This window comes from Sus scrofa, chromosome 6, assembly GCF_054392235.1.
Source record: "Sus scrofa isolate SSC_HxYL_T2T_F1_AM1 chromosome 6, Sscrofa_HxYL_maternal_Yorkshire_Landrace_v2.0, whole genome shotgun sequence".
Lineage (NCBI taxonomy): Eukaryota > Metazoa > Chordata > Mammalia > Artiodactyla > Suidae > Sus > Sus scrofa.
Genome location: NC_139388.1, coordinates 56516508 through 56540154, shown reverse-complemented (window position 1 = coordinate 56540154; position 23647 = coordinate 56516508). Strand labels below are relative to the sequence as shown.

At 50.1% G+C, this 23647-nt stretch overlaps 2 protein-coding genes and 1 long non-coding RNA gene across 4 annotated transcripts; 1 reads left to right on the top strand and 2 right to left on the bottom strand.

Annotated features, from left to right (window-relative positions):
* Positions 1 to 2692: 2692 nt before the first annotated feature.
* LOC146402399 (uncharacterized) lies at positions 2693 to 14961 on the top strand. 2 transcript variants are annotated; one of them, XR_014806412.1, is made up of 2 exons: positions 2693 to 3146; positions 12885 to 14961. It is a non-coding gene; the product is annotated as an uncharacterized LOC146402399 (long non-coding RNA). The 2 variants fall into 2 exon arrangements; XR_014806411.1 differs by lacking the exon at positions 2693 to 3146 and adding an exon at positions 10453 to 10671.
* CCDC8 (coiled-coil domain containing 8) lies at positions 4605 to 7403 on the bottom strand. The gene has a single exon (XM_003127233.5). The coding sequence runs from the start codon at positions 6744 to 6746 to the stop codon at positions 5331 to 5333; it is 1416 nt and encodes a 471-aa protein (XP_003127281.1). The 5' UTR covers positions 6747 to 7403; the 3' UTR covers positions 4605 to 5330.
* A 7537-nt stretch (positions 14962 to 22498) lies between the features above and the next one.
* PNMA8C (PNMA family member 8C) lies at positions 22499 to 23391 on the bottom strand. The gene is given in 3 exon segments (XM_084961226.1): positions 22499 to 22690; positions 22693 to 22826; positions 22828 to 23391. Coding segments are annotated over 3 exon segments (609 nt in total). The 5' UTR covers positions 23250 to 23391; the 3' UTR covers positions 22499 to 22637.
* Between the last annotated feature and the right edge of the window lie 256 nt (positions 23392 to 23647).

The window sequence follows — 23647 nt, the reverse complement described above, 5'->3', positions numbered from 1 at the left end:
AGAAAGGGAGGTGCACCATTGTAATAAACCAACCGGGATTTTTCCTCCTACCTAACCAGGAGGGAGAAAAGTTAGGGGTTCCCCTTTATCAGAGGCTAAAAGTTAAAACCAAGAGAAGTCCTATGATAAGGGGACAACAAAGATGGGGGGAAGAATGGCCACCCTGGAGAATTATTGAAACACATGGCCCAGCCACTTGGGCACAAGACGGGAGTTGGGGCTACCAGATCCCTATGTATATGCTCAATCCAGTCATCAGGTTACAGGCGGTACTGGAAATTATTACTAACCAAACAGCCACGGCCCTGGAACTCATGGCAAAATAACAGTCACAAATGCGCACAGCTATTTACCAGAACCACCTAGCCCTAGATTACTTATTAGCAGAGGAGAGAGGAGTACGCAGAAAATTTAACCAATCTAACTGCTGCCTCCAGGTAGATGACGACAGCCAGGCTGTAGCTAACATAGCCACAAACATTAGAAAAGTGGCACACGTCCCCATGTTCCCGTACAGATTTGGAAGGGCTGGGACCCTGGAGAGCTATTTGGGGGATGGTTTTCAACCTTTGGGGGATTCAAAACCCTCATAGGTGTCATGCTCATGATCTCAGGAGGCTGCTTGATCTTACCCTGTCTGGCTCCTCTGGCTACAAGATCTGTCTCCGGCCTCACTGAAGCCATAGTGGAGAGAAAAACAACCACACATGTGATGATTCTGTGGAAATATAAACCTCTAGCCCAAGATGATTCGATGATTCTCTTTGACCCTGAGAAAGGGATCAGAGCATCAAAGGAGGGAGTGTAGAGGGGAGGGGGAAGGGCCCTCCCAGAACAAAGGAAGGCAACACGCAACACCAGCATCTGTGTGCGCAGGTGCAGTTCTGCAACAATGTAGCATAACCTGTATCCATAAGCACAGAGGTATCTATAACTGTCTGCTCAAAATTTATAGAACACCTTATAAGGGGGACAAAGAAATTTAGATGTGGTGGGAACACTAACCGGGTATATAAGGCGATGCCCCTTTGCATTTGGGGCTCAGCCTTTGCATATGAATCCGCTGAGCCAGTGCCAGCACGAATAAACACTGCATCCTGGTAAAAAGACTCAGGGTCTCGTTTCTCTGTATGTAAGTCCTGCAACAAGGTCTGATCCAGTCTCTCCCCTCTCTTACCTTTTAAAGGATTCTTGGAAGTCCTGTCATCGTGGCTTAACAGAATCTGACTAGTATCCTTGAGGATGTGGGTTTGATCCCTGGCCTTACTCAGTGGGTTAAGGATCCAGCGTTGCATGAGCTGTGGTGTAGGTCACAGACACAGCTTGGATCTGGCATTGCTGTGGCTGTGGCGTAGTCTAGTGGCCACAACGCCAATGTGACCCCTAGCCTAAAAACATCCATATGCCGTGGGTTCGGCCTTAAAAAGACCATCAATCAACCAATCAATCAAGCAATCAATCAATCAAGGCTTCCTATGTCAAGGTTTCCACGAGGTCAAAGCCAAAGTCCTTATGGTTGTCTAGACCTGCTCTGACCAACAGGGTAACCAATGGCTGCAAGGGGTAGTTTACATTTAAATGTAATTAAAATTAAAGAAGAGTGAGCACCCATTTCCTCAGCCACACCAGTCACATCACAGGTGCTCAAAGCCACACATGGCCCTCGGCTACCATACCAGTGCAAAAGAGGACATTTCCATCACCACGGAAATTTCTCTTGGATGGCATTGGTCTACTCACTCTGTCCCCATGTCCCTTCTCTGCCTCACTGCCCACCACTCCCATGACTCAGCCTGCCAGGTCTCCTTGCTGTTCAGGGAACACACCAGGCACATTCCTGCCTCAAGGCCTTTGCATTCGAGGTTCCTGCTGCTTAGAGTGTCCTTCTCCAGGATGATTTCAGGGCCCCTGTCTTTCACTTCATGTGGGTCTATCTTCAGAGGTCACATCCCTAGGGAGGGCTTCCCACCCTGTTAAAACCATAACTCTCCCCGAATATCCTCACTTTATTTCAGAGCACTGACTGCCACCTGCCACACTTTGTTTCTAAACAGCATACTGACTTCCTTTGTTTTTTTAAAAATATAATGATTTTTACTTTTTTCATTATAGCTGGTTTACAGTGTTCTGTCAATTTTTTACTGTACAGCGTGGTGACCCAGTTACACATACATGTATAGACTCTTTTTTCTCACATTATCATGCTCCATCATGTGATTAGTCATAGTTCCCAGCGCTACACAGCAAGATCTCATTGCTTATCCGTTTCAAAGGCAACAGTCTGCATCTACGAACCCCAAGCTCCCAGTCCATCCCACCTGACTTCCTTTGTTGATGGCGGGCACTGGTGAGGCGGGTATTGCATGCAAAGTACAAAAAGGGAAGGTCAGGTTGTCCGAAGATCAGGAACGCAGGGCCTGCTGCCGCCCTGGGGAAGTGCTATGGCCCCAGGTCGATGAGCTGCTGAGGTTCCACAAACCAGGCAGATTGGCCTGGTTTGTGGAACCCCTGTCTCACGTCGCTGCTGCTGCCACTACGGCTGGGCTGGAGCAGTTTTCCAGAGAGCGTCCCCTTGCTCACTCCCATTTGCCACCAGTGCCCATGGGCCAGCAGGTGGCTGGGGCCGAGGGGCCTTCGCGGTGTTGGGGGAGGGGAGGGGAGGAGAGTTGCGGGAGGGGCCGCAGAGCCACTTAGGCACTGCGCTGGCGGGCTGGGCGGCTCCTGGGGTCCGTTAGGCCCCGTGGCTGATCAGCTTCTAACTGCTGAATGACCGATGAACTGCGCCGACTTGGCAACCCGATCCCAGACACGCTTGGCAAGGAAAGCGCTAGAAGCCTACATCCGGGTGGGAACCAAACTGAGGGGACACGAGAGGAGTGTCTCCAGCCGTGTCCGCGCGTCCAGGCCCAACACTACTGCCTGGACAGCGCGGAGCGCAGAGTCCTCAGAGGCCCCGCAGCCGCGGGTTGGTCCCTGCGCGGGAAGCCCGGGAGCTGCCAGAAGAGGATGGAGGAGAAGCGGCGGCCTCTGAAGAGGGCGGCGACTCGGGAAAGGCTCGAGGGAGCCGGGCGGGCCACCAAAGACGTGGATCCAGGCCCGGGTCCCAGGCTGTGGCAGGACGCGAGACGGACAAGTGCAGGCCCTCCGTAAGCATCATGCGGGGCAGCGGGTGGGAGGCAGCGAAGGTCCTAAGCTTCCTAGACGAGTACAAGCTACTGCCCTGCGCGGGGGTGGTTGCAGGAGAGAAAAATCCGGAGGGCAGGAGGGGAGAGGGATGAGGCTGGCCGATGGCCGAGGGAAACGCACAAAGGAGGCAGGAACAGCCTGTGCAAAAGCCCCAAGCCAGGTCTATGGCGATCCGGGTTTATTCACGTGTAACCCCTGACTATTCCGGTGGTGCCGGGAGCTTGCTCCCCTCCTCCTCCTGGGACCTAGACAGGAACTGTCCCGCCCTTGGACCTGATCAAACTGAGACGGGTTCCCTGAGATTCCTGGGGATGTGAGTTGGTCCAACAACCGCCAGGAGGGAGAAGCTAGGGCTCCAGGAACAAAAAACAACACCCCTTTCCACTTATCCGGTGCTCCCGCCCCCTCAAGCCCGGCCGCAAGGTCCCGCCCCTCACACAGGCCGCTTCCCCCCGCCCCACGCCCAGGCCTGTGAAGGTAACGTCAACTCAGGCCAGTTGCCGTGGCCCAGATATCCACCAGGTGGCGCGCCAAGACCGATGGCTAAGATTGTGGGCGCGACGGCTCTTGAGCACGAAAGGTGCATGGAGCACTGGTCCACCGCCTAGCGGCTTCAAGGCTCTGCCTGTTGTTTGAACGCCGGGCTGCAGGAAGTGGACTTTCCCATAGAGCAGTAGTTCTCAAAATAAGATCCTGAAACCTGCTGCATTCACATCTCCTGGGGCCTTCTTAGGAATGCATATTCTCAGGCCGGGGCCAGACCCACAAACCTACTGAATCAGGTCTAAGAAGCTCAGGCCAGGACTCCTGCCAGTCAGGAGGACCAAGCTGGTTTTCAGACCTCCCTCCACGAATTCCTTTTTCTCCTGCTTGTATCCGGGCTGGGGAGTGGTCGTTTACTGTCTCTTTTTCCCCTGGTGAGGGTGGGGGAGGGGGAGACACGAGACAACGAGCAGAGATGTCCCCAGCTCCCAGAGCTGCAGCAACCTGATCTCATGATTAAAAGCTCCAGTCCCAGCATACTGCTCACCAACACACCGCAGTCCACCTTGTGGCCTGTTCCTATTGCAGTGATTTTTCTCAAGGTGTTCAGCAGCCTAGCTGCTCCAGGAGATGTTTGTGGGGCTTGATGGAAACAGACTCCTGGCTTGCACAGCTCACCCTAGCAATTCACAGCTCTGGCATGAAGGGCCCCAGAACCTTCATTTTGGACACGTTTCCCTAGTGATTCTTCTGTACCTGGGAACCACGATGGGACAACGCATGTAAATGGCAAGCCCTGGACCCATCAAGTGTAGGGATGGCAGGCAAAGTGAGGTGAACACGGTCACCATCATGGAGGTGGGAATGAAGGGGACACAGGGCATGACAAAACCACCCTGGAGCATTCTTCAGTTGCTGGGCCCAGAGGCAGGAAATAAGTTTGTAAACATGTTTATTTGCATATTGACCTGTGCCTTCTTTTTAAGTTCAAGGAGGCAGTCAATGTAAGTGTTCAGGCAAGATGGTGAAGAAAAAAGGGGAAGGGGAAGGAATTTCTCCCCTGCCTCCCTTTTCAAGTGGAGCACCTAGAGTTGCACTTGAGGAAGTTAAAATCTTGGGAGATGCAACCCCGTTCTATAGGTTTCTTTACATTCTTTGAGTTGCTATGAAGAGTCTGTATTTTTTTTTTTCTTTTTTAAGGGCTGCACCCGCGGTATATGGAGGTTCCCAGGTGAGGGGTCTAATTGGAGCTACAGCTGCCAGCCTACGCCACAGCCACAGCAATGCCAGATCTAAGCCGCGTCTGCACCACATCTCACTGCAACACCAGATCCCCAACCCAATGTTCGAGGCCAGGGATCAAACCTGCAACCTCATGGTTCCTAATTGGATTCGTTTCTGCTGCTGCATGATGCGAGCTCCCTAGTCTGTATTTTTTTTTTTTTAAATCAATGCATGAAAGATACAATTTTAGCAAGAAAAAAGAGGGGTGTTAGGCGGAGATTAGAGGGGCACTGCCAGGCCCTTGATTTATCTCCATTTTCAAGTGTGGGGACAGATTATAGCATCTCTGCCCAAGTGCAGGGGAGTCAGGGACACACCCTGGCTGGCCAATACTGTGACAGGTGGCAGGGTCCTCTGTGACCCCCCCTGCCCTTGCCTCACAGCTGATCTTCTTGCTCTTCATGTTCTGCTTCTGCTCTGGCCTCAGGCCTCAGGACCCTGAGGCTCCTGGCCTCGCCTGCCCTGGGGACTCTCTTGGGCAGGGTGGGCAACCTGGGGGTGTGCCAGAAGGCTCTCCGGCGCTTTCGAAACCACGAAAAGCGGCCGGGGGTCTGGAACCTCACTGTCTTGACCGGTTTCCGGGTCCTGGCTCCTGGGGTTGCCCCTGTGGCTCTCCAAGCAGCTGAGGATTCAGCTTCCTGGACAGCCAGGGCCTCTGCCCTCTGACTACATGCAGCTTCTGCCCTCTGGTCAGGAATGGCCTCTGCCCTCTGGACAGCTGGCGCCTCTGCCCCCTGGACAGCTAGGGCCTCTGCCCTCTGATTATCTGCAGCCTCTACTCTCTGGACAGTTGGGTCCTCTGCCCCCTGAGCAGCAGGGGCCTCAGCCCTCTGATTATCCACAGCTTCTGCCCCCTGGAGAGCTATGGCCTCTGCCCCCGGGACCACTACTACCTCTGCCCTCTGATCATCTGCAGCCTCTGTTCTCTGAGCTCTAGTTGGGGCTTCCTCCCTCCTGCGACGACGGAAGGAGGCCCAATTGATTTTGGGTCTCCACCGACTTGGGGGATTCTCAGGCACCCGCCCATCTCCTGCATTTCCCCTGTCCTCCCCGAGGCTTGAGCTGCCTGGCACCGATGCGCCATCCCTCTCCACCCTGGTAGAGGCCTGCCGGGCCTCACCCACCCCTGGGCTGGACCTCGGTGCCCAGCCCTTCACCCTCCGCTTCAGCTTCCCCCAGGACACCTGGCTGACATATTCCCGCCATCTATCAGCCTTGGACAGCTGGGGTCCCGGATTGTCCTCAAACATGGGCACTGGCAGGGTCACACGGCGGCGGGCCGGCGGGGCACTGGGCTTCTTCTCTCCTCGCCGCAGGAAGGCCTCAACCAGTTCCTCGTCATCCTCGCTCTCCAGGTCGCTCCCAAGGAATTTGCTGCCCAGGTAACTGACAGGCATTTTGCGCAGCCTCCTTCCACGCCCCGTGCCTTTGTGGTCCTTGTCATCCTTGTCTCTGGAGGTTTCAAAGTCGCTGAACTCGCTGTCACTGGCATTGCTGCTGTCATAAGTACCCACGACCAGCCGAGGAGGTGGCGTCACCATCTGCGGGACTCTCCTCCTCGATCCGGGCTCCTTGGGCTTTTTAGGGGGCTGGGGCGGGTGGGGGGTGCTCTTCTCGATGATGCGGGCCACATCCTCCAGGGTGCGGCCTTCTTCCTCCAGAAACTGGATCAGCCGCTCCCGAAATTCCGCCTCCTTGGTGGCGGGCTTGGAGATAACCCTCCAGACGCCTCCCGCCAGCCTGACCTCGCGGGGGATGAGCAAATAGTCTACGTCCTCGCCGATCTGCAGCATCCCCACCGTGGAGTCCTCCTCGCGGCGGAACACCTTGCCGATCTTCTTGAATGTCCCCACCGGCTTCAAGGCTTCCACGAGGACGTCCAAATCCACATCTTTGCAGATGTCGGGGACGCTCCAGAGGATCAGGCAATCAGGGGAAGGGAGGAAGCCCCAGGGGAACCAGCCCCCCACGTGGCTTTTCTCGAGGGTCTTTAAGATCTCCAGGGTGAAATCTAAAGTGCGGGCAAGGAGCCCAAACTACTCGCAGCGCCGAGTCTTGGGGTGGGGATGCGGTCCCAAGAGCGCGGCCGGGAATCTCACCTCCCAGTTTCTCTGCCCGCAACAAGTCGGGTCGTGATCCAGTTCGCTCCCCTCAAGGACTGGTGGGAATCGATTCAGGGTGCTTACGTGAGTCGGAGTCTCAAGGTTCCAAGCCCGCCGCAAGCTGTAAATGGGTGTCCCGGCTCCAACTCAGTGTAAGGACTGCTGGTGGCTCTTCCTGTGCCAGGCACAGGGGACGTCCCTGGAACTTGGGAAAGGACTTTGCAGACAAAGACGGCTCAGCTGTGGCTGTTCAATATGGCCGAGGCTCTTGGAGGCCGCAGCCAGCTCCCCAGGAGGGTCTCCCGCCCCTAGGCAGGCTGCCACCTCGGTCCAGGCTGACCTTGACGCGCCTCCGCCCCCAGCCTGCGCGCCCAGGGCCGGCGAGTGCGCGCGCGGGCAGGAAGTTCCTCCTCGCCTTCCCCCTGGATGAGGCCCACCTTCTCCCTGCTCGGCTTACACTCCCGGACTCGGGGAAGACTGACAGGGGGGCTGTCCACTCCCCTTGGGGCGCCCTCGCCGCCCTCCCCCCCAGGGGTGTGGCTGCGCCCCGGGCCTCTCAGGGGCCCCGGCTTCCAAGCCAAAGGCCTGCGGTGCCGACGCCCACGTCAGCAGCTTTCTCTGAGAAAGGCAGCAGTTCCCGAAACTACCGTCCCAAAAGTGCGGGTTCCAGCCCAGCCCTGAAGGTGGGCGCGCTCATCATCGGGCAATCCCTTGGAAAGCCACTGACAGTATAGTACCATCTTAAAATTAAGTGACTTTGGGTACCGGCAGTTCCTAGCCATATACCCAGACATGTGGGTGAAGAACCTGGTATCAAGGTCTTATTGCAGCTCATCATGGGGCTTGGCACAGAGTAGGTGCTCAAGAAATATTTTTGAGTGAATGAATGCACCTAATTGTTCACCGGTAGGGACTAACGGTGAAATACTAGGCCGTTATGAAAAAGAGAAGTGACTGAGAATAAACACATTTTAGGGAGCACTTCCTACGTACGAAGGACCATGCTAAGTGCTTTTTATAAATTAACTCATAAAATTCACACAAAAACATCAGGATACAGATAATACGATGCTCATTCCCATTGTACAGCTGAGGAAATAAAATCAATCTCTTGCTCAAGGTCACATGGCCAGGAAGAAGACTGAACCTGGATTTGATTCTGAAACAGTCTAATGTGTGTGTAGACCAAAGGGCCTAGGTGTATACATACATTTGTCATGTGTAGAAGCACTGCCAACAGTGGCTATATCTGGGGACCCCGGAGGTGGCTTTTCACTTTTCACATGACTTTTCACTCTATCATTTTGGAGTGCTTCAATTTTTAACAATCAAAAATGTTAACTGAAATAAGTTAAATTAAATTGAAGGACCTCAGATACCTCAAAAATGTTAATTGAAATAAGTTAAATTAAAGGGTCAGGATTCGCAAAGCTTCTTGGGTAACTGTGAGGCAACCACATGCACAGCAACAACTGCCTTAGTAATAATAACGGTTAACCTGCATGGATGCTTTCTTTGAAACCAGGCATCCTGAGTGGGCCTGTTATGAATCTGCAGAGCTACACCGAAAGGTGAATGCCTTCACTATCATCTCCTTACAGCTGGGGACACTGAGGCTGGTCCCCGATTGCACAGTTCGAAGTGGAGAGCCAGATATTTGAACCAGATCCCAGACGTTAGAACTAACTCCAGGCTCTGAAGATACAGCTGATCTGCGTCCTCCTGAGAGTGCTAGGCTGTTTGACCCCTTAAAAGCCATCGCATGTCCAGCTGCCCTCAATGCTTGCCTGGATCCATACAAATCCCTCCTCGTGGGGCTCCCTGCTTCCTTCTCACTGCCTATAATCAATCCACCCCCAACCTAGCAACTTAAGCCAGATCTGTCTCTCCTCTAATTTTTTTTTTTTTTTTTTTTTTTTTTTTGTCTTTTTGCTATTTCTTGTGCCGCTCCTGCGGCATATGGAAGTTCCCCGGCTAGGGGTCGAATCGGAGCTGTAGCTGCCAGCCTACGCCAGAGCCACAGCAACTCGGGATCCGAGCCGCGTCTGCAACCTACACCACAGCTCACGGCAACGCCGGAACCCCGACCCACTGAGCAAGGGCAGGGATCGAACCCGCAACCTCATGGTTCCTAGCCGGATTCGTTAACCACTGCGCCACGACGGGAACTCCTCTCCTCTAATTTTAAAGTCCTCGCCATCACCCACAAAGTCCCACTTCCCGCTCTCTTTCTCTCTTCCTCACTCCACTCCAGCCACACCTGCCTCCTCATTGGTCATCCAATAAATCGGGCTTACCTCCACCTTCAGGTCCTTTGCATCACTGGTCCCAACACCCAGAAAGTTCTGCCCCTACCTTCTCTTGGCAATCTCCCTCTGCTCAAATGTCATCTTTTTTTGTTGTTGGCCGTGCAGAAGGTCTCAGGCTAGGGATCTAGCCCATGCCACAGCAGTGACAATACTGGATCCTTAAGCACTAGGCGCTAGGGTGTTGCAAAAGGTTATCACTTCAGAGGTCATACTGCACCCTCCCCAAATTACTGAGCAGTCTCTACCCTCTTGAGGACCCTTTAGCTTAGGAATTCTTAACCTTTTCCATGTCAAGGACCCTTTTCAGGATAGTTTTGCAATGCATGGTATTGTATTATTGGATTACAAAGGAGACCAATTTTAATGTATGCAAATGTTAAAAAAAAATTCCCCAAACACCAAAAAACCCGGGTAAACTAGTGACTCTAATATAAGGTATAAAAATAAACACATATGGAGTTCCCGTCGTGGCGCAGTGGTTAACGAATCCGACTAGGAACCATGAGGTTGCGGGTTCGGTCCCTGCCCTTGCTCAGTGGGTTAATGATCCGGCGTTGCCGTGAGCTGTGGTGTAGGTTGCAGACGCGGCTCGGATCCCGAGTTGCTGTGGCTCTGGCGTAGGCTGGTGGCTACAGCTCCAATTCGACCCCTAGCCTGGGAACCTCCATATGCCGCGGGAGCGGCCCAAGAAATAGCAACAACAACAACAACAACAAATAAAATAAAATAAACACATATAATTTCGTTTAACTCACAGCATGTGATTTCACTTAACTCGTGAAGGAACTGGGCAGATGTTCGGGGTAAGCGGGAAGAGAGAGAGGGAAAGAAGAAAGAAAGATACTTGGCAGGCAGAGGACGGCTAAGGTCTCAGGGAAATTTTTGTACAATTATTGGCTCATTTGGATTGTTTTTGCTTTTACAGAGCCAGGTCTTTAGGCTTTGCTGTATTTTCTCCTCAAAAAGTCCATCCCAACTGCCCCCGGGCTCAGTCCCCGCCCCCCAACCGCGCCCCGCCCTTTTTTGCACAGCTTCTAGCCCCGCCTCCCAGCGGTCTCCATGGCGACGAGGAGACGCGCTCCCTCGCTAGAGGCTGCTCTGAGAGGGTGGGCGGGGCAGGGCAGCGCCTCTTCTCCGCTTCTTTTCCCATCTCTAGGCCTGATTTCCTCGTCAGTTTCTCTGAAAAGCTGTTTTGTAGGGGCCCGAAACTAAAAATTTCTAAATGTTGACTTAAGAATCCAGCCCTGAGAAGTCAAGGCTTCCACGTGGGAATGACCTCGCAGATGAGACACTGGGTTTTGTAACTGGTAAAAGTTGCGTATGTGGCGGAGGCGGGGGTGGGGTGGGGTGGTGGAGATTATCCTAGAAATAAAAGCCCAAATGTTCAACATTTTTGCAAAAATTGCCAACCCCTGGGCAGTTCCGCTGTGAGGGATTTAGATTCCCAGTTCTTTGGCAGGCGAGATTCTCCAGCCGCCCCAGAAAAAACGATAATTACAGCTCCCACTTTTATACTTGTTTAAAAGAAATGAAAAACCCAGCAAGAATGGAGAAAGAAAACAAAACATGGCTCAAATCTCTCTACCCAGCTACCCTTGGTTGCCACTCTAGAAAATAATAATAAAGGTGACAAGTACATGTTACGAAAATGCTGGAATTGCCGAACCGTGTAAAATAAAAAATGTCTAGCTACCAGCCCTAAGCCTCCAGCCCCTTCCCCCAGAGTAATCTCAATTAAATACCTCTGTGCTTTCCAGGAAAAAAATTCTTGCAGGGATAACTTTAGAATTTACCTCATGAGGGTTTTTAACATCATCCTGAATTATTTTCACCACATCGCTTCCTGGTATTTTCTTATTTATTGTCTCACCCTATTGGAATTCCAGCCCTATGAGAGCAGAGATTTATATTTGTCTGGTTCGTTCACTGCTGAATTTGCAGAATCTAGAACAGTGCTGGTAGGCGCTCAAAATATTTGTTGAATGAATGAGTGAGGGGATTAGGCTAGATCTAGTGCTAAAAACTTGCTTTTTTCATTTAAAAGCATGTGTTGAAGTCTTTCCATATCAGTTAAAGCAGATCAATCTCAGGGTTTTTTTGTCTTTTGTCTTTTTAGGGCTGCACCTGTGGCATACAGAAGTTCCGAGGCTATGGGTCCAATTGGCACTGTAGCTGCTGGTCTACACCACAGCCACAGCAATGCAGGGTCTGAGCCACGTCTGTGACGTACACCACAGCTCATGGCAACACCAGATCCTTAGCCCATTGAGCAATGCCAGGAATAGAACCCGAGTCCTCATGGATACTAGTCGGGTTTGTTAACTGCTGAAGCAGATCCTATTGGGTTAAATGACAGCACATAGTAGGTTCTCAACATGTACAGCAGGAAGCAGCCTTGTGGTCCACACTCTGCCCACATAATTGGGTCACCCCTGCCTCCCACCCTCCTCATTCCAAAATCAGAAGGCTGTTCACTGAGTATGGAAGCAAAACCAATGGTTAGAGCAACCATATATTTGAAGAATCGTCCATTCATTCATTCAGGTGGCACATTTCTCTAAAACAGTGATTATCAAATCTGGTTGCTCATTAGAATTACTGGGGAGTTTTAGAAATCAGTTTCCTGAGTCCAATTTATTGGATCAGAATGTCTTAGGGTGGGGGTAGGTTATTGCATTAAAAAATCTTCCCAAATGGGAGTTCCTGTCGTGGTGCAAAGGAAACAAATCTGACTAGGAACCGTGAGGTTGCGGGTTCCATCCCTGGCCTCGCTCATTGGGTTAAGGATCAGGCGTTGCCATGAGCTGTGGTGTAGGTTGCAGACAAGGCTAGGATCTGGCATTGCTGTGGCTGTGGTGTAGGCTGACAGCAACAGCTCTGATTAGACCCCTAGCCTGGGAACCTCCATATGCAGCGAGTGCGGCCCTAAAAAAGGACAAAAGACCAAAAAAAAAAAAAAAAAAAAAAACAAAAAAAACAAAAAAAACCTTCCCAAATGACTCTGACAGAGGTGCTGGTTGGCCAGGCTGAGCAGAAACAGCAGAGGAACTAAGTGTCCCCAGAGGAACTCTGCCAACTGGAAGTACAATACCAGCCAAGAGCCAGATTGGAAATTATAATTTGTCCACTTTTAGCAACATAGAGGGGCCCTTTAAAGGAGGGGGGCTCACAGGCTGAATAATGTCTACCCAAAGATTTCAGGTCCTAATCCCTGGAATTTGAAAATGTTTTAGGAGAACCCGTTGTGGCTTAGCAGTAACAAACCTGACTAGTATCCACAAGGATGAGGTTCAATCCCCGGCCTCCCTCAGTGGGTTAAGTATCCAGCGTTGCCATAAGCTGTGGTGTAGGTCACAGACTGAGCTCAGATCCCATGTGGCTGTGGCTGTGGCAGGCCGGCAGCTGAAGCTCCGACTCAACCCCTAGCCTGGGAACCTCCATATCCCTCACGTGTGGCCCTAAAACACAATAAATAAATAAGTAAATAAATAAATAAATAAAATGTTTTATTTGGAAACAGGTCTTTGCAGATGTCTGTAAGAATCTGAAATGCGATTGCCATGGATTATGTGCATGGACCCTAACTGCTGCTAGGAGTGTCCTTAAAAGATCGAAGCACACAGAAAAGATGTACTGAATAGGAGGAGGACATGTGACAGTGGAGGCAGAGCCTGGAGTGATGAGGCCACAAGCCCAGAAACACCTGAGTCACCAGAAGCTGGAAGAGGCAAGGAAGCTCCTCCCCTAAAGCCTTTGAGGGGTGTAGCCTTGCCAACACCTTGATTTTGTCCTGCTGGCTGGCAGTACCAACCGTGAGAGACTATATATCACTGTTGTCCTGAGCCAGCCGATCTACGGTCATTTATTACAGGAGCCACAGGACAGGAATCCAGACCCTCTAGTGTGGCTACTAATTCCCCAGACTCCAGCAAAGAAAACTCCAAGTTAAAACATTCTACTTCTAAGAGGGAAGGTGTCTACCCTAGGGACTCAGAAAGTGACCTTATTTGGAAATGGAATTGTTGCAGATATAATTACTTAAAATGAGATCAAGAGTTCCCACTGTGGTACAGTGGGTTAAGAATCCAACTGCAGCGGCTCAGGTCACTGCAGAGGCTTGGGTTTGATCCCTGGCCAGGGAACTTCCATAAACTTAATTAAGGATCCAGCAGTTGTCACTGCTGTACCTCAGGTCACTGCTGTGACATGGGTTCGAGTTGCTCAGTTTACTGTTGTGGTGGAGGTTCGATCCCTGGCCCTGGAACTTCTGCATGCCATGGGCTTGGCCAAAAACAAATTCAAGTTGTATTCCTTGACCTTGTTTCTCAAGAACAATTATCCCTGAAATAAAAGAATTCTTGTGCAGTGTTCTGACTCGGGAGCCAGTTTTGCCTGACGGCAATTTTGACAGTGTTTTAAAATGCTCCTGCCCCAGCCTGCAGAGCTTCCATCTGCTGCCTGTCTCTCTTCACCTGCCTCGCACCAGGGCGACCCAATGGTTAGACCTCGCTTCTCTCAGGAGTCTAGGAAACCTTGGGCATTTACATGTCTCACACCGAAGTTTCCTGTAAAGTTGCCTCCCCCTTACTGTGCCGTTGATCTTACAGACAGCATCTTTCTGAGTCTTCATGAAAACCTTCAGCAATAGATACTATTATTATCAACCCATTTTACAGATGAGGAAGTTGGGCCAGTAAGCCTTCAGACTACCTCACTCTATTTCATTTTTAAAAAACAAGTCAGCTTTATGAAAGTATACTTTATATCCTGTGTAACATAGTCTTTTTTTTTTTTTTCCTTTTAGGGCTGCACCTGCAGCATATGGATGTTCCTGGGCTAGGGGTAGAATTGGAGCTGCAGCTCCTGGCCTATGCCGCAGCTTGGGGCAGCACTGGATCCTGAACCCACTGAGTGAGGCCAGGGATTGAACCTGCATCTTCACAGACACTGTGTTGGGTTCTTAACCCACTGAGCCACAATGGGAACTCCTAACGTAACCTTTTATTTATATATTTGGCTGCACCCATGGGATGTGGAAGTTCCTGGGCTAGGGATCAAACCCTATACCACAGCAGCGATCTGAATTACTGCAGTGACAATGCCAGACCCTTAACCTCCTGAGCCACAAAGGAACTACATGATGTATCCTTTTAAAATGTCCATTATGATAAATTTTATTTTATTTATTTATTTATTTATTTTTTTGGTCTTTTGTCTTTTTTTTTTGTTGTTGTTGTTGTTGTTGTTATTGTTGCTATTTCTTGGGCCACTCCCGCGGCATATGGAGGTTCCCAGGCTAGGGGTCTAATCGGAGCTGTAGCTGCCGGCCTATGCCAGAGCCACAGCAATGTGGGATCCGAGCCGCGTCTGCGACCTACACCACAGCTCACAGCAATGCCGGATCCTTAACCCGCTGAGCAAGACTAGGGATCGAACCCGCAACCCCATGGTTCCTAGTCGGATTTGTTAACCACTGCGCCATGATGGGAACTCCTGTGGCAGTCCCCTTCTGCCTACCCTAGACCACTGATCTGATTTCTGCCCCTCAAATGTTGCTTTTTCTAGAGTTTTATATAAAAAGAATCATATAACACGTGTCCTTTTTGTCTGGCTTTTTTTTTAAACTCATCATCATGATTTTGAGATTCATCTATGTTGCTATGTGTATCTGTAGTTCACTCCTTTAAGTTGCTATGTAATAATTTACTGCGTGAATACTACAAAATTTGTTTATCCATTTACTGGTCAGTGGAGATCTGGGTTGTGGCAGCTTTATGATGAAAGCTGCTATGACTATTTCAGAGCCTTCCTTTCTTTCTTTCTTTCTTTCTATTTTTTTCTTTTTTGCTTTTTAGGGCTGCACCCACGGCATATGGAAATTCCCAGGCCAGGGGTCGAATCGGAGCTACAGCTGCTGAGCACAGCCACGGCCACAGCCACAGCCACAGCAACGAGGGATCCGAGCCTCGTCTGCAATCTACACCACAGCTCACGGCAACGCTGGATCCCCAACCCACTGAGTGAGGCCAGGGATTGAACCCACATCCTCATAGATACCAGTTGGATTAATTTCCGCTGCACCACAGTGGGAACTCCCAGAACCTATGTCTTTCACTCTTTCTGTTGCAAAGAATCTGGACATGAGCGACATTAGCTGCACTTTTCAGATGGGGAAACTGAGGCCCAGAAAGGTGAAGTCAGCTCCCTGAAGGCACACAGCTAATAGGTGGCAGAGTCAAGATTTGAACCCAGGCCTGTGTAGCTCCAAATCTGTTGACACTCCTTCCATCGTGTGCCTGCTGATGCCAGGGGAGAGGTGGGTACTGTCTCTTGAAGGTCATTACCTTGGTAGATTCACCAGTCTGCCCTCTGGCATCCCATGTTGCAAAGCAGCCTTTTGTCAGCACACAGAGAACATACTGTCCCGAGGGAGCTGCGTACTAGATTATCAAGTTCAGGAATCTGAGCTCTAAAACCAGGCTGACGTGTTGTTTGTTAATGCAAAACAACCATTACTGGACCTGGGATCCCAACAGCCAGCACTTAACAGCTTGCCCCTCTCAGCCACGGTGCTAAGTCATTTACATGTCTAAACAGGTTTACTTCTTCCCCAAACCTGGCAATATAGGTTCCCACTATCCCTATTTTCCAGATAAGCAAGCTGAGGCACAAGGAGGTTAAGTGGGTTGCCCAGGCACATGCTCTGGGAAGTGGAGGAGTCAGGACTCAAACCCAGGCCATCTGCCCAATACCTCTACATTGGCATCCGCTGCCTTAGCTGGCAGGCTGCCTAGTGAGCCAGCTGATGAGAGGAATTTCAGGTTTAGTTCTCCTCTATGCACTTACACAGATATTTCTCTCTCTGTGTTGTATGTTTAGCACGGTATTAACCACATCTTCTACTTTCTGTACACTGATGCTTTGACAGCCGGGGCCTTGCTGACCCTTGAGGGACTGCTCCTTCCAGAGTTAGACAATTCCTAGAGAGAAGGAAGAATGCTTGCCCTCGCACTTGTTCTACAAACGTGAACCAAATACCCGGTGCAGAGCCCACAGCCTCAGTACTTCCGTATCAGGCCCCCATAGTCGGGGCCACCATCCACCTGCTCTCTTCACCCCAGAGCCAGGTCCTGGACAACTAGAGACGGCCCCTTTGTCCCAGAGCCTGATGGAATCATTCAAACTTGCCAATCCTAAGCCTTCCTACCCTGCCTCACTCATTCCTTCCTGCAGAAACCACAATAAAGGAGTTCCCTCATGGCGGAGTGGCTTAAGGATCTGGCGTTGTCACTGATGTATCTCTGGTTGCTGCTGTAGCACAGGTTTGATCCCTTGCCCGGGAACTTTTGCATGCTGCACCTGTGCATGCTCCCCCCGAGAAGAAACCACACTAAAGACTCTTGTCCATGGTTCCCCCTGTCCCTCCGCCTCCTGACCAACACTGGTGCTTCTTCATGTGATTCCCCCCAACCCATGGTGTGACAATCCCCTTCTTTGGGGATCTGTGTTGAGACATAGTCCGAGGTCAGAAAGACCTAATTTGGGAGTTCCTGTTGTGGCTCAGCGGGTTAAGAACCTGACTAGTATCCACGAGGATGCAGGTTTGATCCTTGGCCTCGCTCAGTGGGTTAAGGATCCAGTGTTGCCATAAGCTGCCGTGTAGGTTGCAGATGCAGCTCAGATCTGGCGTTGCTGTGGCTGTGGCATAGGCTAGCAGCTACAGCGCCTATTCAACTCCTAGCCTGGAAACTGCCATATGCTTCAGGTGCAGCCCTAAAAAGGAAAAAAAGAAAGACCTGAGTTCCAATTTCTCTTGAGTTTTTTTTTGCGTGGCCTTAGGCAAGTCACTTAACTTTTTTTGAGCATCACTTTCTTAAACCATAGACTGAGAAGATGATCATGATAAGAGTAGAGTTTGTAATCACATATCGCCTCTTCTGAAATCAAAGCTCTGAAAGCTTTGCATTAAAAAAAAAAAAAAGGAGTTCCCGTCGTGGCACAGTGGTTAACGAATCCGACTAGGAACCATGAGGTTGCGGGTTCGGTCCCTGCCCTTGCTCAGTGGGTTAAGGGTCCGGCGTTGCCGTGAGCTGTGGTGTAGGTTGCAGACGCGGCTCGGATCCCGAGTTGCTGTGGCTCTGGCGTAGGCCGGTGGCTACAGCTCCGATTCGACCCCTAGCCTGGGAACCTCCATATGCCGCGGGAGCGGCCCAAGAAATAGCAAAAAGACCAAAAAAAAACAAAAAAAACAAAAAAAAAAAAAACAAGAAGTTCCTGCTGTGGTACAGTGGGTTAAGGATCCTGTGTTGTCTTGTGGTGGCTTAGATTCAGTCCCTGGCCCAGGAAACTCCATATGCTGTAGATGTGGCCAAAAAAAGAAGAAGAAGAAGAAGAAGAAGAAGGAAGGAAAATTGGAAGCAAGATCTAGGCTGACATGAAGCTATTTACAGCATGCAAAATTCCCAAGCCAGGGATAAAACCCAAGCCACAGCAGTGACAACACGGAATACTTAACCCACTGTGCCACCATGGAACTCCCCTATTTATGGTCTTAATTCGTTTCACTTAATGTCAATATCCTATACTTCTCTACTATGACAATACTAAGGGATATGATTGCACAAGCTGCACAAATCCCCCTGGGGGCAAATAACACACTATAAGATATAGTCACTGTATTACTTTCCTAAAACCCAACCCCCTGAACCACATCTGGCTGGAGGATTTTGGATCAGGGTTTGTGAATGGATAGTCCCATGACTTGAGGGCTGGGAAAATACAGTGAATGAGTTAATGAAGGACTTTGCAGAGTGCCTGGGACATGGGACAGATGTTATTGTTTTTGTTCCAGATAAATTGTTTCACCTTTCCCATCAGCCCCTGGAAACCTAGGAGACAGAAGAAAGCTGTGTGTTTTGGGTTCTCTTGGCTATGAGATCTGATAACACTCGATTTTAAAAACAATGCAGCCCTGGAAAACTTCAGGCAACCTATGGAAGTGGTTTTCAAAACATTTTTTTTTTTTAGCAGCCAGATTGTTTTTCCAAATTAAATCTACCATGGATCCCCTCACATATCACAGAGCAGGCTCTGACTGCACTACCATCCATTTATTTTATGAGTTCACATTTATGCAAGATAGCATCAACCTCAGAGAACAATGAAGAGCTTTAACTGAACCCACATTTGGAAATGAGGGATTTTATTTTATTTTATTTTTCGCTTTTTAAGGCCACACCCACAGCATATGAAAGTTCTCAAGCTAGGGGTCCAATCAGAGCTACAGCTGCCAGCCTACACCACAGCCACAGCAATACCAGATCCGAGCTGTGTCTGCGATCTACACCACAGCTCACGGCAACGCTGGATCCTTAACCTACTGAGGCAGGGATTGAACCCTCATCCTCATGGATCCTAGTCAGGAGCCACAACAGGAACTCTAAAATGAGGGTTTTTAAAGGCCAGCTACAGCCTCCCCTCAGCCAACACATCCAATTTACTTAGGGTTTGCTGTGTGCCAGCCTTGTCTTAACCCACACAGATAAGCAGCTTCAAATGGCAACTGTTTATGCAACAGTTTGATTTGCAAGCTCAGGAAACTCTTTGGTCCAGAAAGAGAAGTGGTAGGATATTTGGGTTTTATGGCCAAACTTGAACAACCACTCACGTTGTGTATACCAGCATGAGTGTTGTATGGGAAACACCCCAAACCCACAAGAAGCACAAAAGCAGTCCTTTTTCTTTTTTTGCTTTTTAGAGCCACTCCTGCGACATATGGAAGTTCACAGGCTATGGGTCAAATTGGAGCCACAGCTGCTGGCCTGCATCACAGCTATCACAGCCACAGCAACTTAGGATCTGAGCCCTGTTTGCAACCTACGCCACAGCTCATGCCAACACCAGCTCCTTAACTCACTGAGCGAGGCAACTGATACTGCTTGGGTTTGTTACCACTGGGCCACAACAGGAACTCCCCTACGTCAGGTTCTTAACCCACTGAGCCACAGCAGGAACTCCACAAATCCAGATCCGAGCTTCCTCTGTGACCTACATCAGAGTTCATGGCAATGCTGGATCCTTAACCCACTGAGTGAGGCCAGGGATCAAACCCTCATTCTTATGGATCCTAGTGAGGTTTGTTACCACTGAGCCACGACGGGAACTTGGTAGGAGAACAGCATGCCACAGATGAGTGTGTCTGAGGTTTGTGTAGCATTTATTCAAGCTTAGACTCTGAGGGAACAATAAACAAAATAGTACATTATTCTGTCTGTGAGTATGCACGAGCTGGAAATTTGCATGAAATACAAAGATAAGTAGAGAGCTACAGACCTCTAGACCATGGATGCACTTGCAGAAGTTCAAATATATGAGTGAGGATGGCAGGAAAACTTTATCCCAACCATTGCACAAAAGAAATGCTGGGCTGATGGTGGAGAGCCAGCTTGGGGAATGGATGGAAAATGAGTCTTCCAGGTTTGAGGTCATGTCAAAGAAACTGAACTCTAAAAATTCCTCTGTCTTGCAAGGTTCTAACAGGAGTTTCTGACTGCCTGAGGGTGCGTCACTTGCCTGCATCCTGGCTGAATGCTGGCTGCCTCCTGGATGGGGGCGTAGGGAAAGAACTTCTACCTTTGACTCTGCCAGGGGCCAAAACAGGGTAGCCTTTCAGAAAGAAGAAAGGAGGTTGGATCAGAAGACAGAACTGACTGATGCCCACCACACTAATGTATGCGGGGAGTATCTCCACAATCACAATTCAATCTGGTATGTAGATTTTTTTCTTTTCAACCACGCCTGTGACATGTGGAAGTTCCTGGGCCAGGGACTGAACACGTGCTGCCACAGCAGTGACCCAAGCCATTGCAGTGACAATGTGGGATCCTTAACCCACTGCACCACAAGAGAACTCCTCAAATTGCATTTTTGAAAATAAATTCAGCTCAAACCTTTGCAAATCCCTGAACTAATTGGAAGTCTGCAACCTCACGGGTCAGACATCTGGAACAAGAGCTAACTCCATCTATCCGAGGATATTTGGATTTTACTTTTCTTGTGGTTTTTCTTCACCAGCACGGGAGACTCAGCTTATAGTCTTGGGGACTATCCGTTAATGTTGTCAACCAATAACTCTGGAAAGTGACCTCTTAATTATTACCTCCTTTTTTTTTTTTTTAATTTATTTATTTTTGTCTTTTGTCCTTTTAGGGCCGCACTCACGGCATATGGAGGTTCCCAGGCTAGGGGTCTAATCGGAGTTGTTGCTGCTGGCCTATGCCAGAGCCACAGCATCGCCAGATCCAAGCCACGTCTGTGACCTACACCACAGCTTATGGCAACGCTAGATCCTTAACCCGCTGAGCAAGGCCAGGAATCGAACTTGCAACCTCATGGTTCCTAGTCGGATTTGTTTCCGCTGCGCCACAATGGAAACTCCAATTATTATCTCCTTTTGGACCATTCCCTGGAAATTCTGCCTTTTGTATTTTAGAGAGTGGAGCACAAGTCAGAGCTTCTGGGATTTAATCTGGGGAGACCCATATCCTCACTCCAGGCACCGATTAGAGCAGAAGGGCCCCTCCCACATCTGATCATCTCTGTAAGAGAGATCCAGCATGTAGAGAATAGCGACAGCTTTTTTCAGAGTCACACACAAAGCTGTAAGATCCTCAGATGTGGCGAGGAGGCAGTTTAATTTCCCAGCTATGGTCTCTGCTTGTCATCTGCAAAAGAGTGACCCACTCCGGAAAAGTTTGTCGAGGTACATCCTTGGAAAAAGCAGAAAACAACTCTAGACTTGGCAAAGATAGGATTGTCCAGCAAAGCTGGAGGGATCTGGGCCTTCTCCACAAAACACACTCAGCAAGAGTTTGTCTCCAACCTCAGGCCACAAAGGATGGAGAAGGGGCTAAGTGTCCTTTTTCTGGAGCACGGACCTCGCTGACACGTTCTTCCTGCTTGGCTTTTCCTCAACCCTCATAAGAGACCTGCAAACCCTTGGAATTCCGGACCCAGCTTCTCATTTTCCATTTCCTCGGAGAGGTTTAGCAAGCGCCCGTGGTCTCCATTCTGACAGATGCCTTGCTCTGCTCTGACCGCGACTGCGCAGCTGGTCCTGCGGCGGCATCTGCCGTTTGCGAGACGTAGTTCGCTGATCTTTGACACCCTTCCTCACTCAGAAGCTACCCTCACTCACCACTCAAACAAAGCCCACACGCATACTCAGACGTTACTCCCACACTTTCTTTTTTTTTTTTTTTTTTTGATTTTTAGGGCCGCACTCACGGTATATGGAGGTTTCCAGGCAAGGGGTCTAATCGGAGCTACAGCTGCCAGCCCAAGCCACAGCCACAGCAATGCCAGGTCTGAGCAGAGTCTGAGATCTACATCACAGCTCAGGGCAACGGCGGATCCTTAACCCACTGAGCAAGGCCAGGGATCAAACCCGCAACCTCATGGTTTGTAGTGGGATCCGTTTCCACTGCTCCAGAATGGAACTCCCATTCCCACATTCTTAAATGTTGAGCACAACTACTCAAATATTTTTCACTCGAGCTTACATACTCATATTCAGATGCTACCCACACACTCAAATCGTACCCATGCTTGCTCCCATGTATTCAAGGATTCAAACAACTTGGATGCTACCCGCGTCTACTCAATATTGAATATAGGTGCCACGTGGGCAAGATTTGGGTCTCTTGTTCCCTGATGTATCCCCAGTGCCTGGTACACCGTTGGTGCCCAGGAAATATTTATTGAAATGAATATCTTTACTCAACCCAATATTATCCACCTCTGCTCAAATGGTACCCACGCCCACTCAGATGTACCCAAGTAGCTCGAAGGTCACCCACTCACTATGAGGGCCGTGAAGGCAGAAAGTTACTTTGGATTTGTCCAGTTCTGTATCCCCAGCTGCTAGAACAGTGCCTGGGACATAGTATGTGTGCAACAAATATCTGTAGAATGAATGAATGGATGGATGAGTGACCCACAGTTAACTAGATGTTAACCATATCCACTCAGATGTAACCCACAAAGTAACAGATAAAAATACCCACCTTCACTCACACTAGTCAGATGACTAGTTATTCATTCTCACTCAGAAGTTACCCAATCATGTGAACGATATCCATTCTCACTTGCATTATCCACACTCACTGGCACTGCCCAAACTCAGAGGGTATCCACCCTCCCACAGTGGTCACCCACACCCACTCAGCCGACACCCACCTTCATTCAGCCAGCCCTACGCCCACCCCACATCACCTCACAGCTTCTTATCAGAGGCATGGTGCCGGCAACATTTTTTCTTGTGCTTCGCTTGCCTTTCTTACCATCTCCAGCCTTGTTCTCCTTCTCCGCTGAGTCCAGAGATGATACCCTATCCACCATGGCAGTGGCCCCAGCCCCAGGCTTCCTCCCGGGCTGGGGTACATGGCACTTTCTGGCAGGCAGAAAGTGGGCCTGTCACTGTCGGACACAGTTCCTGCCTCAGGACGTGGGCCACAACCTCCACCGTCCGGCCCTCACTCTGCAGGAAGAGGTTCAGCTTGGTCAGGAATTCAATATCCTGCTTCCAGGGCATGCAGACCACTCTCCACATGCCAGCCTTGCCCTTGATCTCCTGGGGGATCACGGCATAACTGATGTCTTCTGCCAGCCTAATGATGACTGCCTTGGATTGATCTTCTTCTAGGAAGACCTTCCCAGCCACTTCAAACTTGCCCAGAGGCTTTAGGGGGGCCTGGATGATCTCTTCCAATTCCTCGTGGTTGAAGTCTTCTGGGATACCCAGGATCATCAGGGACTTGTAACTGTCCACCTCGAGGGCCTGGCACCCGTGTTCCAACCGTGCAATGTCCTTTACTCCAAAGAGCATCTTGCCCAGCTCTCTGAGGCAGCAGTATGCCTGTTGGTGCACACCTGAGCTACCTCGGGAATCCAAAAACCTATCCAGGATACCATGATCCCTTCTCAAAGGCTAAGAGAGAGGCCTCATAAGGCTCAAATCATCCACCTCATTCAAGGATGCTCCAGGCCCTGTGCTAGGGCTGCACAGTGTCCAGCCTTCTGTAGCCTTCCTCTGAGGGGGCTCTTGGAAATTCTTAGGGATTTACACAGAGTGAAGCAGGGGTGGGTTTCTGCCAGCTGGCTCGTGGATCCTGAGTCCTAGGCAAGGCCACACCAGGGAGGCTCTGAAGATGCTGCTCCCTCTTCTTTGGCAGTAGTCTTCAAAGGTCCCCAGGCCCTTGTGGTCCCAGCAGATCTGGGGCTGCT